We start from the raw sequence: 14,265 nt of genomic DNA on the forward strand, positions 1-14,265 counted from the left end.
TTCATCAATGTGGTATAAGCTTGGTTGGTTTGTAATATAGTGTTTATCTATACATCTTGTAAAATCCAGTATTTTCCAAATGAATTCATCTGAAGTGTTTTCTCTCACTTGAAACAATTTCATTTAGTTCAGAGCCTGGGGGTAAATTACAACCACCTGCATTCTGTCACTTCTGCTACTTCACATTTCCTTAATTTGTGTATTAACTATACACAAGGTGAGAATTATGCTGACCATTCAGTATTATTGTTGTGCAAATATTAGATTTAACACAAATCTGTTGCCAAATGATTTTGATAGTGATCAGCTGTCAGAATGTCAGCCTTCCTACTGTGAGAAATGTCTAGTACTAGTTTGGTTATTTAAATTGTAACATTGTGTGTCCATGTCTAGTATGTTATCTGTTCATCTATTATATAACACTATTATGTCTATATTTGTAGATTTTGGTAAGGCATTTCATTACTCTATTAAAACTTACAATTTTCATTTCAGTGGAATCATCATTACTTGAATAATAATAATAATAATAATAATAATAATAATAATAATTGTGTACAGTGCTCAGGTGCACTACAACTCATCTAAAGTGTATATATAATCAGGTGAAGTTTCGGCGGATTTCGGAAAGCATGAGGGCCTTAAAAGATGCAGTGTCATGGCAGTCAACAACTGACGCAGGCAGTTTATTCCATGCTTCAGCAACTCTGAGCGTGAAAAAATGTTTCCGAAAGTCATGGGAGCTGTATTGTTTTCTGACTTTGTAGGCATGTCCACGTGTGTTAGACACATGGAGATCAAAAAGGTGTTCAGTGTTGTTGTTGGTGAGGTGGTTGATAACTTTGTGGGTGTTTACCAAGTCCGTCGCCAAACGCCGGAGCTTCAGTGAATCCATGCCCAGGGAAACAAGGCGCTCAGAATATGGTAGGTGTCTGATGGAGGGTATGCGTTTGGTTGCACGTCTCTGGACAGATTCCAGGAGGTCAATGTTCTGTGCAAGATAGGGGTTCCAAACTGATGATGCGAATTCCAAGTGTGGTCGTACCATAGCTGTATACAGTTTTAAATAGATGGCTGGAGAGCGGCTAACAAAAGACCTGCTGAGTGATGCCAAGACACCCTCGGCCTTCCTGACAATCTTAGAGATATGCTTTGACCAACGCAAATCACTGCTGACAGTGATGCCTAGGTCACGCTCGCAAGAGGATTTCTTGATATCAGTGTTGTGGAGGGAGTATGTGAACGCAGGGTTTTTTCTCCCAAAATGCATGGTGGTACACTTGTCCACAGCCAGTTTCAGTTGCCAGTCTGTGATCCATTGCTGCATTGTGTCTAGGTCTGATTGCAGGAAAGAGTTGTAGACATCAGGATCTGTCCTCTTGATTTCAAGGTACAGCTTGATGTCGTCTGCATATTTCAATACTGTGGCATTCTTTAAATTGGCATCTATGTCGTTAATGTATGCCACAAACAAGAGGGGGCCAAGGACAGATCCCTGTGGTACACCCGATGACATCTCATATGGTGTAGAGTGCTGTCCTAGAACTGTGACTACCTCCTTTCGGCTGAGGATGAAGGATTTCAACCAGTTAAAAAGGTCATCCCCCACACCCATTGCAGAGAGTTTCACCATAAGCCTTTTGTGTGGCACAGAGTTGAAAGCCTTAGCAAAGTCAAGGTAGACAACATCCACCCATGAGCCACTGTCAGTAATCTGAGTAATGTCCTCAAGGAACTCGACAAGCTGGTCACTGCAGCTGGAGTTAGGGACAAATCCATATTGTGAGGGTCGGATGAGACTGTGAGAGCTCCAGAAGTTCCAGAGTGTTTCTCTGACACACGATTCCATCAGTTTTGCAATACAGCTAGTGAGACTGACTGGGCGATAGTTGACAGGTGATGTGCGGTCGCCCTTTTTGAACAGAGGAATGACACTGGCAGTTTTCCACTGCTCCGGAGTAGCACCATTGTTGAGACAGTACTGGAAGAAAATAGAAAGCTGGTGTAAAAGGAAGTGCCTGCCACGTTTGAGAAGCAGGTGTGTAACTCCATCGAGACCAGGGGAGGCATAGTTGCGCTTATTTTGAAGGTGACGTCGCAGCATTGCAGGTGTAAATTCCATAGTTGTTATGGAGTTTGCTGTTAGTGATGGTGAAGATGGTACATTTTGACTTTCAACAGTGAATATGTTTGCATAGCACTCGGCAATGAGTTCTGCGCATTCCTTGGGGTCGTCAGTGATCTGGTTTGTGTGAGGGTTGCGAAGAGGGCCCACTGGAGAGTGAGGTCTCTGCTTTGAGTGCACATATTTCCAGAAAACCTTGCTGTCAGGATTGGCTGCTATGCACTGTTCAAATTCAAGCACTGCTTTTTTTGTCACTTGCTTGAGATGGTTGGAGGATTTATTCCGCTTCTTCCTGTTGGTGTCTGATTTATGCAACCTGTATTCCCGTTCAGCAGTCCGACGTTCCCTCCTGGCAAGTCGGACCGCTGAAGTTTCCCAAATTGCCCTTTTGGGGCGGTTCTTCTTTTTTTGTTTACGTGGCACTGATGCTGCACATGCTGCCCATATTGAGTCCAGGATACTCTGGAGTATAGTATTCACATCTCCAGAGTTGTAGAATTCACGCCAGTTTGGGTGCTGTAGTTCAGTGTGGTACAGGTTCCAATCTGCTCTCTTCCAATCGAAGGAAGCAGATTGGAGATGGTTCAGGTTTTTGTTGCCCGCAAGAGCCAGATTGGCGATGATCATAGCATGATCAGAGTCACCTAGAGGTTCCTCCGTAGTGCAATTGATAACCGCTTCAGGAGTTGTGAAGAGCAGGTCCAAGGTGTTGTCGCCTCTTGTTGGAGAGGTGACTACTTGTGACCAGTTTGAGTCCAGCACAAGCTCAACAAAATCGTTTGCACTCTGTGGCCATTGGAAGGTCTCCCAATTGATCTCAGGATGATTGAAATCGCCTGCAATAAACACATAAGTGGCTGTTTTCCTGGCAGCAGCTCGGAGGACATTGCAAAGCTGTGTGTCCCGATGGTAACTTGGGGGACGATAAACAACGCCAAGCAGGAGTGTTGACATGGTCATACGCACGTCACAGAAAAAAACTTCTTCTTGTGATTCGTTCAAATCGGCACAAGGAATTACCAAAAAATTTGAACGAACGTAGACCATCACACCACCACCACGGCGGTTAGTGCGGTCCTTACGGAAGAGGTTGTACCCCGTAATGTTGAAAACCCCATCACAGAGTAAGGAATGCGCCCATGTTTCCGTGACAGTGATGAAGTCAGGGTCAACACTTCTGACGTAGGCGTTGAACAAATGTATTTTGTTGCATAAACTGCGAGCATTTAAGGACAACAATTTGTACCCTGCTCGCAGTTTATGATGGTGTGTAGAGGATGGCAGGTTGTTCTGGCTTAGTTTCCCTGAGTTGCTGTAGTCTTTTTAGTTATTGTGGGTAGAGAGCACTCAGACCAGCTGGTATCTCTCTTCCACGTTTCAGCAGTCTTGACAAATCTCCAGATTTGTCCATCTTCCCGAAGACTGAAGCTTTCCTGTAGAGCTGAGTTCCTATTCAGGGAAGCCACTACATGTAGCTTCGGACGTACATTGGACGGTAAGCCTGGGCGTGTTCGGAAGGTGGTCCGATTTTCCCGCCCAGCTTTAACTGAGGCCAGATGGTAAGAGGTTGCCTCAGTGGGGTCCGTAAAAGACAACTTGATGAGCCTAGGTTTTGGGCCAGGTCGTCCAAGGCGGATAGCACCCGTTGGGGGAACGCAGCCTAGGTCTTTGGCTGAGTTGGCAGCAAAAGCCTGAAGATCAGCCATGTCTTCTGGCACCCCAATGGCAATGACTTCATGGGTGGCAGAATCCGCGGTCTTAAATGCGACAAGAGGTACAGGTACAGGGAGGTTCTTTAGCAGAGCATTCCGATAAGACCCCTCATTGTGGAGTCCAACCTGAATGGTTGCTTTTATTCCTGCTACTTCCCCTTTTAAAGCACAGATCGATTGTTGCAGTTCTGCAAGAACCGCACTGGTCAATTGGTGTTGTTGTTGTTGCTGCTGTTGCTCTGGTTGTGGTTGATTTTGTTGTTGCTGTTGTTGTTGTTGATGTTGTTGTTGCTGCTGCTCTGGTTGTGGTTGATTTTGTTGTTGCTGCTGCTCTGGTTGTGGTTGATTTTGTTGTTGCTGCTGCTGTTGTTGTTGCTGCTGCTCTGGTTGTGGTTGATTTTGTTGTTGCTGCTGTTGCTGTTCCGCCTCCTCCACGGGAGTGGCAGGGGGAGACACAATCGTCGGTTGTGGAGGCACGCAGGCCTGACACTGAAAAGTCCAAGATTTAAGCTGAACCATCTTCCAGAGTCTATCCATCATAGCATTATGATGGCTCTTTTTTTGGCCTGGGATCTTCTGAAAGTCCGTGGCACATTGGAGGCAGACAGAGATGAGACATGTCCCACATTCGACCCAGCGATTACGGAACGTATTTTCGGGTTCCGTACAGATGTGGCAGGTGTGATTTTCTGGGCAGTGTTCTATTTTAGAGCAGCGACCAGTCTTATCGCACGCCGCTATGGATTTCACCATGGCGATTCTGTTGGTTCTGGTCATCCGTAGAGACAGAAAATGTAAACAACAATACGATAAAAGTAAAATATAAAATATTTGTTTTTGATTCGTTCTTTTTTGTGTATATTCCTTGTTCTTAAATATTGCGTGTGTATATACACATGTTTCGTTCTTTTTTGTGTATATTCCTTTTTTTCTTAAATATTGCGTGTGTATACATAAAAGTATTTGTGCGTATAGACACGGAGAAAGTTTGTAAACAGAAATGAAATTTTTGATTTTTTTGCAGTGTAGTCCGTCACATTAAATAGTGTGATTTATTTTCACTCTGCACGTATATACATGTGTACTACAAGTATCTATGTATGTATGTATGTCACTGCTTTATAAATTTTGGACGTACTTACCGTCGTTCAACGATTTCTTTTACCCTCAACTACACGTGGTGAATTCTTCCATTGTAGATCTGTGGTGGTCATCGTCGTAATATTTTCTCTTTAGTTTCCTCGCCAAATTGATTATACCCTAATCAAACCATTTGTTTGTCTACTTGTGAATGTGTCTTTGTTTTAGTAACATTGTATTTTCCTCCTTTTCCTTTTTCATTCCCATATTATATGGAACTTCGGTGGACAGCTACTCTAAGACTCTGTATCATGACATGTTATTGGCTTATATGAGACAAGAAAAATGAGACAAGAAAAGAATAACACATTCAAATTGATATTTTTTAATTATAATCAGCTCACCCACTGCCCATTATCTACATGGCTGCTCATTTAAAAAGCATCTCTCGAATGGTTGTAACTTGAATTATTGTTTTTATTTTGTATAGGGAAACTTCTTACAGTACTGAAGAACTTCTTGGTATGCTGCTAGAATATTGCAAACAGTTGGCAGAAAATTTTGCAGGTATTTAACATTTTGTTTTTTACTTCCTTTTCATCAGTGATGTAAATTTTAATTTTTATAACCTACTAATAATCACAGGTGCTGTGTCAGCTAGCAAATCTATAACCCACACTTAAATTCCAGTAGAATCATCTATGTTACTAATGTCCTTGAGATAAACATGAATGTTACAATAACTCCATTTCATAATTCTTTGAATATGAAGTTTGGGATATTTCTATGAAAGAAATCTTGTTTTAATTCTCACTGCAAGGACAACAAATGCTTGGATAATAATTACAGATTAATCTCACGCGAAGTGATTCTTTTTGTAATGGAGACATCATAAGGAGATCATTACAACAAATATTGTTAACCAGATCATGTCAGTCTAGCCTATGATTAACCTTAACTTAGCAAGTCATTATATACTTGCATGAAGTTAGTCTCTCAGTGAGGCTGAGTTCAAACTAATTTAATTAAATACCTGGAAGAAGACTAGATGACTAAACATTTTACTTTTCTGCTTCTTAATGAATTACCTTTAACTTCAGGAGAAGGATCAATATTTTTCTAGGTATGAAAGGCCTCATAAGATATTTCCTTGGTCTCTTGATTCAGGAGTCTGAAACCTCCCAAAATTACCTAGATGTAGCTCTTGTACTTGCTTCAGTTCTTTTCTCACAGAATAAGTACTTTTCTTGTTTGTTTCATTGAGATAGGTTGCCAACTGCAAAATTATATGGGCTGACATTTGACATGAGTTGGGAAAATATTCCAACCTATGGTGATAAGAAAAGCAAAAGTTTGTGCCATAGATTTTTTTATAAATAGTTCAATTGTGAGATGGTGTCAGTTTTGGAAATAATTTGGAACTGCACTTTTGCTCTTTATTTGTCATGATATCTGTGTGTGTATATTATGTTTAGACCCAGGTCTGTCCTCATTAAACATACCTGTTAATGAAAAGCATTTCAGCAGTGACCATCTCATCATTTTCTGTGTGTAATACATTTAAATATACACTAATGAAGAAATGAGGGTTTGGTTACTGTAAAACTTCACTATTTCTTATTCTTATTTGAGTAAAATCTAACTCATATATCACAAGCACTTAATATGCTGAAGACTATGTACAACAGAATATTCTTACATATCATGAAAAATATTTAAAAAACACATTTAAAGTCTTCTCATTATCAATCTATCACTGAAAGGCAGTTAAGGATCAGGTTAATGCAGAATCAAACTATACAAAAGAATCCTTTAATTCATTAAAAACTGGTGGTGTTGTTGGCTGAGGAAGTGTGCTGACAATGTTATATGAGGGCTGAGAGAGGCAGAAAGGGGACTAGATGTGTTTGAGGACTATGGTTGGTGTGACACATGGACAGGATGGTGAATGAGGAGGTGCAATGGTGAACAGGAATGAGAGAAAAACTAACAACCAAAATGGATAGATGAATGTTGAGGTTGTTTGACCACATGAAGAGGATGGATGAGGAGTGGATGGTAAGGAGGGTGATGAAGGCAGAAGTGATAGGCAGCAGAACCAGAGGCAGACCTCAGTTTGTGTGAATGGATGGAGTGAAGAAAGCTTTGGTGGTTAGAGGTGTTGGAGTGAGAGAGGCAAGAGAGTTCATAAATGATAGGAAAGCTTGGAGAGTGTTTGTGGATGGATGAGTGAATTTGATGTTAATCAAGGGGCATGATGTGATGGGGGTAAACTAGCATATGGTAAGGTAAGATTAGAGAACCATTATGGTTACTGTTGAGGGCTCATCTGTACTGGATATTACCCATTATCCACATCGATAGCTCATGCCTGTCTTGTCAAGCACTCTATGGAGCACTTTCTAGACACCAATAAAGACAGATGAATGCAATATTAAATATAGGTTTAAAGCATTGTGCTAGCTATGCAAGAGAGCTGGAGTCTTGTGCTAGAGATAATTAAGTGGCATGTTATGAATGAAAAAAACCTTGATATTCCGTGAGAAAAATTGATACAGGATAATCACAAGTGTTAGAGAACACGGGTTAACTTCTTTGTTTACACCATCTGTGACTACTGCATGTTTGCAGTGCCTTTGGGTATGTGTCTAAAGGATTTGGTTTGCTAGTCACATGCAGGTCAACAATGGACAATTGTGTTAGATGATATCATCAGATAATGATCTGCTAAAATATGAATCTATTTATTTTTCCAGAACAAAATATCAAGGATGTTGTGGTGACAGTGCCCACACACTTCAACCAGGCAGAACGTAACTCAGTCAAGGAAGCTGTTCACATCGGTGGCCTTAATTTATTACAACTGATGAGTGTGAATGCTGCAGGTATCTACCCTGATGTTTTTTTTTTTTCCTAATTTCACTGAGAATCAACATTTATTTTTAGCATACTTTGTCACTAGTTACTGTAAGGCTTTGTTTTTGGCCACTTTGTTAATTATTCTGAGAACAATATCTCTTATTGATTATTATTATGTATGATGGCTAGCTACCCTAAATAGTTTTTAAAACTTTTGATATAGACCTTCGTCTGAATACTTACTACTTTGATGTAGTGTTCTTATTGTTTGCTACTTTGTCATACATGTTGGTTAAAGACTCAATTTATTATAGTTTATTATTAGCAGATATGATGGAATCCTACATTCATATTCTCTTGTAGACAAACATGATAAATTACATATAGTATATTCTGTGTGTTTATAATCAATATTCTTAATGACATTTACTCTGAAATTTATTTTATACATTTGTCATCATCATCATTTAACGTTCGTTTTCCATGCTGACATGGGTTGGATGGTTTGACTGGGGACTGGCAAGCCAGGAAGTTGCACCAGGCTCCAATATGATCTGGCAATGTTTCTACAGCTGGATGCCCATCCTAACACCAACCACTCCAAGAGTGTAGTGGGTGCTTTTTACGTGCCACCAGCATAGGAGCCAGTTGGGGTGGGGGTGCTGGCATCGACCACATTTGGACGGTGCTTTTTACTTGAGCCAGTCAGGCGGCACTGGCAACAACCCACACATGAATGGTGCTTATTGCTTACCACCAGCACGAGAGCCAGTCAGGTGCACTGGTATTGGCCACAACTACCATTTCCATTTTTGATTTTAGATTTTACTTGACTCAGTAGGTCTCCTCAAGCACAGTGTGTTGCCCGACAATTCAAAGGTACTTTTTAAATGGGTTAGTTATGTGACACTGGTATAGGCTACAGCTGTGATCTCACTTGACTTGTCGGGTCTTCTCAATCACAGCATATCTCCAGAAGTCTCGGTCTCTTGTCATCACCTCTGTGAGGCTCAACATTCGAAGATCATGCTTCACCACATCATCCCATGTTTTCCTGGGTCTCCCTCTTCCACAGGTTCCTTCCACTGTTAGGGAGTGACATTTCTTTACACAGCTCTCCTCACCCATATGCAGCACAGTTATCTCTCTTGCACACCACATCTGATGCTTCTTACGGTCCAACATTTCTCTCAGGGCACTTACACTCTTGTGTGTGCACACTGACATTACACATCCAGGGGATCGTACTAGCTTCATTTCTTTCAAGCCTACACATGTCTTCAGCAGTTGTGGCCCATGTTTCACTGCCGTGTAGCATGGCAGTTCGCACATGTGCATCATACTGTCTACCTTTCACACTGAGAAGCCTTTTGTTACCAGCTTAGGTAGGAGCTATCTGAACTTTGCCCAGGCTATTCTTATTCTAGTGGCAACATTCTCTGAGCATCCACCACCCCACTCCAGACTTGGTCACCTAGGTAGCAGAAGCTGACAACTACTTCTAGTTTCTCCCCCTGACATGTGATGGAATCCATTTTCTGAGCATCTGCAGTGTTATTTTGCCCCTGTGCATCTGCTGCACACAAAAGCTATCATCCTGGTTAACCTTCCTTTGATGTTGCTGCACCTCTTATGTGTCCATAGCTTACACTGGGTACATCTTATGGAATTTTGACCTACACCTTTTCTACAGATTGAGCAGGGCCATCTATCTACCTGAAGGCGTTTGTGATTTGTTCACCTTCCTACTTACTAGGACTTTGGTTTTTGAAACATTGACTCTAAGGCCCTTCGATTCTAAACCTTGCTTCCACACCTGAAATTTCTTCTCTAGTTCTGGTAGTGATTCTGCTATGAGAGCAAGGTCATCAGCATAGAGGAGCTCCCAAGGGCATATGTTTTGAATTCCTTTGTTGTTGCCTGGAGGACTATGATGAATAAGCGGGGGCTAAGGGCTGATCCTTGGTGAATCCCTACTTCTACCCGATATAAAAGTAATTTCATGGGTAGATGCTTCTATAGTTATTTAAAAATTTAGGTACCTTAAGGTTTTACTGTCAACAAACTTGGTTATTGAAAATTATTTTATACTATTCATTTTTTAACTAATTTTTTATTGTAGTTATGTTTAGAGATTCTATTAAGGTTTCTAAAGTTGTGATTTTGCAAATGTTTATACTTTTGATGACAATAATTTATCATTTGTAGTTGCCTTGAATTATGGAGTATTCCGTAGGAAGGATTTCAGCAACAAACCACAATACATTATATTTTATGATATGGGAGCCAGCTCCACAACTGCCAGTGTCGTTGGTGAGTTAAGTTTTTTTGTTTTATTTTGTTTTTGAAAACAACAAATTTAGTAGCTTTTAACACAACAGTGACAAATAGCATTGATGGTTTCAGGGAATGTTTAAGTATTTAGGCCCACAACAAAACACCGTTATTGTTGTCATTTTATGCTTTCTTTCCATGCTGATATGGGTTGAAAGGATCATTTTAGCTTTCTTAAATGTGTTCAGCATGAGGACCACATTTTGCTTGTGAGCTTTATTTTTGGTTTGTTTTCTATGACCTTTCTAACACCAACTACTATACAGAGTGTATTGAGTGCTTTTTAAAGTGGCACCAGTGCTAGGGAAGACGGGGATGTGAGTGTAATGAATAGCAAGGGCTGGATAAATGGTGAAAGATAACAATGAGGCACATGTCAGTCTGTTAAAGTCTATATAACCTAGATGGTGAGAGAACTGGAGTGATGAGGATAAGAAAGGGAGGAATGTTGTTTTGGAGTTGAGGGTTGGGTAGATCCTCTGCCAACTTTAGTTACAAGGAAACCTATCTGACTCTCTCAACAACACTCCAGATTATATTGCAAAATATTCATGGTAACCCTTCAAAATATAGCAATATTTGCTATTACTATCTTCATGTTTTGTTGTGCATTTGATATAATTCATTGCACCTCAGTTTCAGTGATCAGGTCATAGATATATGACCTAAAGTTGTATTATTTCATAGTATATAATACTATTAACCCTGTTGTACCATGATATACCTTAGGGTCAGTTTGACCCCCATCATTAAAAATGCATTTAGATACTAGAAAATATGATTTTCATGAATTAATTTGTAAATAAGAGACAAAATTATTAGTAGTTGATAAGAGGAAGCATTAGCAAGCAAGTTTGGATATAAGAAGTGTAGAGATTATCTACTTTTGTTGATAAGACACCCTCTTACTCCACACAAAAGGAAAATAGTATGATGCTAATATCTGGCATTAGATTTTGAGTGGTTGTGACACAAGATTTACAGTGACTGGAGAGGTGCAGTAATATTGGAATTGATGAAAGGGACTTGAATGCATCCAAACTAGTGAGAAAGTAACTGTATAAGGAATTCTGCCCTATTAAAGACACAAATAATAATGTGTAATGAACTTCTATGACTTATATTGATGATCTCAAACATATTTCAATGCATTTACTTATACTTTCTAGGACACTGAAATATTTTAATGCATTTACTCTTATTTTCCAGGATACGTACTTAGTCAAAGCAAAGAAGATACCCGTGATATTAACCCACAACTGACCATACATGGAGTAGCGTAAGTTGCTTGGTAACTTTTATTCTTATAAGTTTGTGTTTAATTATTGCTAAAGCCATTTTAAATTTCAATACAGCTAAATCTAAGAGTTGTGCTTAGGAAAAGTCTACCCCAGTGAGATTTTCACTTACAGCAGAGGAGCATTGTGATAAGGAATTTAAAGAATTTATGGAATGCTTTTATTGTGTCCAGGGAGAGTCATTACACCACAATGTTTCAATGCACAAATTCACATAAAGAATCTTTTAAACCAAATACAAAAACAAAGTGCCCTGCTTTTAATTATCCTGCATTGCTCTGAAGTTCTTTCTGAGTATGTCGCTAAGAAAATATAGTTATGTTTGTCTCCATTCTTCTGTTCTTTGTCTGAATGCCCCTCTTCATTAACATTTACCAAAGAGACTTTTCTATATAGTTTCTCAGATTTTTTTTAGCTACTATCCTCTGCTTTCTTTAATATGTATTATCACTCATAAAACAGTTAATGGAAAAAGCTATACAAATATACAAACATTTATTTGGATAGACCCCCCCCCCAACAATGTTAACACCATGTGGAATAAATAATATGAGTAAGACAGCATTGCGATGTTATTCGACATCATAGGAATGTGCTAGATGTGAATGGAATTATAACAGCGGATAAGTTACCTGAGGCCTTCGAATCTATGCTTCTACATTTATAAACTATCAAAATGATGTTTTCCAGCTATTTACATCAAACATTGTGACTTATCTGATTTCCAAAGAGGATGACTCAGAGTATGGATGCCTGGAGTTTCACTAAAATTGCTGAATTGTAAAATTATGTTGGCATTGCAAAACCAAGGTAAAACTAGGTGTGGTAAGCATAATTCCTGATGAAAAGCAAAGCTCACAAAGAAGGACCATAGATTAGTGAAACATATTATGTTTAAAAAACCATTGAATTATGGCAACAAAAGTAACAGCAGGGCTAGACTACCACCTAGCCAACCCTTGTGTCAACCAAAACCATTCAGCATGAGCTCCATGAAGTTGGATACCATGGGAGTGCTGCAATTACTAAACCTCTCTTGTCTCCCATCAACATTGATAAATGGGAAAACTGGTGTCTAGACTACCAGAATTGGTCAATGGCTCAATAAAACGTCATCTCTGCTGAATCATCATGCACCTTTTTCCCACTTTAGGGTGAGTTTATGTCTGGAGACAGTTTAAAGACTGTTTGGCCTCCTAACATAAAACAGGAGGTGGCTCTGTGTTGATTTGGGCAGCCACATCTCCAAATTCTCTTGGCTCCTTAGTTATTCGACATGGTAGAGTTAATATCCACGATTATCTGAGTATTTTGGCTGATCATGTCTATCCTCTGGTGCAAACATTGTTCCATGATGGTAGCATAATATTCCAGGATTATAATGCAGTAATTCACATATTATTCAAAATTGGTATCTCCTCTACAGCAGCACAGTAATCTTTCATCCTCTGACACAAGTTCCCCTCCTCAAATGCTACTGCCCCTCTCATAATTCCTTGTCTTGTGAGTGCTGCTGCTATATAAAAAGCATTCAATCACACTGTAAAATGGTTGGCATTTGGAAGGGCATCCAGCCAGAAAAACCCTGCCAAAACAGACACAGTAGCACAGGGTAGTTTTTCTATCTGGTCAGCTCTTGTGGACCATCCTACCCTTTCATGTTAAATGATGGTGATGATGATGATGATATATATATATATATATATATATATATGTGTGTGTGTGTACAAAACCACTAACTGAAATGGTTGGATCATCCAAAACTACCTTGGATGATTCCTTCAAATAATGCTTAAATCTGAAGGATGTAAAACCCTGTAATGATGTCTATAACTGTGGATTTATTGAGATATCTTTTCCTTTGAAAAAGAAGCGAATTTGATTTGTTTAAATGAGTTAGAATGCTAACAGGTAAATCTCCACATGTCTCCCACACTGGCTCATTTTTTCTTTTCCAGATTTGATAATAGACTTGGTGGTCTTGAAATGACTATGCGCTTTAGAAACTATCTTGCTGAGCAATTTAACAAGAAGAAACTCACAACACAGGATGTCTTCAAAAACCAGCGTAGTATGGCAAAGCTTTTTAAAGAAGCTGAACGTGTAAAGATGATTTTAAGTGCCAACTCAGACCATTATGCTCAAGTTGAGAATTTGATTGATAATCAGGACATGCGTATAAAAGTCACTCGAAGTATCTTTGAAGAACTCAATGCTGACCTCTTTGAACGTGTTGCAATACCAATTAAGAAAGCCTTAGAATATTCTGAAATAACTTTGGTAAGATGGAAAGAAAATTTGCTCTGTTAATCTTGATTTATATACTGCTTGATCAATAGGATAATAATTTTTTAAAATCTAATTGTAGGAGGAAATTAAAGACGTAATCTTAATGGGAGGTGGAACTCGTATTCCTAAAGTTCAAGAGAATCTGCTTAAAGTTGTAAAACGGTAAGTCAATAACTATTATTTAGAAATACCAACTTGTATTCATCTATATGACCTGACTTTGCATAAGCTTCATCCTTATCTCTGAAAAACAATGCCACTGAAGTTACACTTGGGTTACTGAAAATGATGTCAACTTGAGTTTCTGAACATAATCTCACAGACATAATCATGTTTCTGAGCATAATGTCACATTACAATTTATTTTGTTCTAGCTATCCTTTCAATGTCCTTTATTCTTTCTTATAAAGGTTATATTTGGTTGTGTGAGCTATGCTGAAGCAACCTACTAAGTTGTATGACTATTCTTTTTAAATAAAATTGCTACACTGTAAAGTGAGAAAAGTCTAAATCTAAGTACATAACTTCTATAAAATCAATACATTGAAAGTAATTCTGTCAGCTGTTG

The 14,265-nt window shown here is 39.1% G+C and overlaps 1 protein-coding gene across 1 annotated transcript in view; it reads left to right on the top strand.

Annotated features, from left to right (window-relative positions):
• Window positions 1-14,265, top strand: part of LOC115221816 (hypoxia up-regulated protein 1) — a 51,857-nt gene that overhangs the window by 11,609 nt on the left and 25,983 nt on the right. The window contains exons 7-12 of the mRNA XM_029792048.2: window positions 5,408-5,484; window positions 7,674-7,802; window positions 9,985-10,089; window positions 11,320-11,389; window positions 13,367-13,688; window positions 13,777-13,859. Of these exons, the coding sequence (XP_029647908.1) occupies window positions 5,408-5,484; window positions 7,674-7,802; window positions 9,985-10,089; window positions 11,320-11,389; window positions 13,367-13,688; window positions 13,777-13,859 (786 nt within the window). The remainder of the gene's footprint in view (window positions 1-5,407; window positions 5,485-7,673; window positions 7,803-9,984; window positions 10,090-11,319; window positions 11,390-13,366; window positions 13,689-13,776; window positions 13,860-14,265) is intronic.

The sequence above is a fragment of the Octopus sinensis genome, linkage group LG18, assembly GCF_006345805.1.
Source record: "Octopus sinensis linkage group LG18, ASM634580v1, whole genome shotgun sequence".
NCBI classification, from domain to species: Eukaryota; Metazoa; Mollusca; class Cephalopoda; order Octopoda; family Octopodidae; genus Octopus; species Octopus sinensis.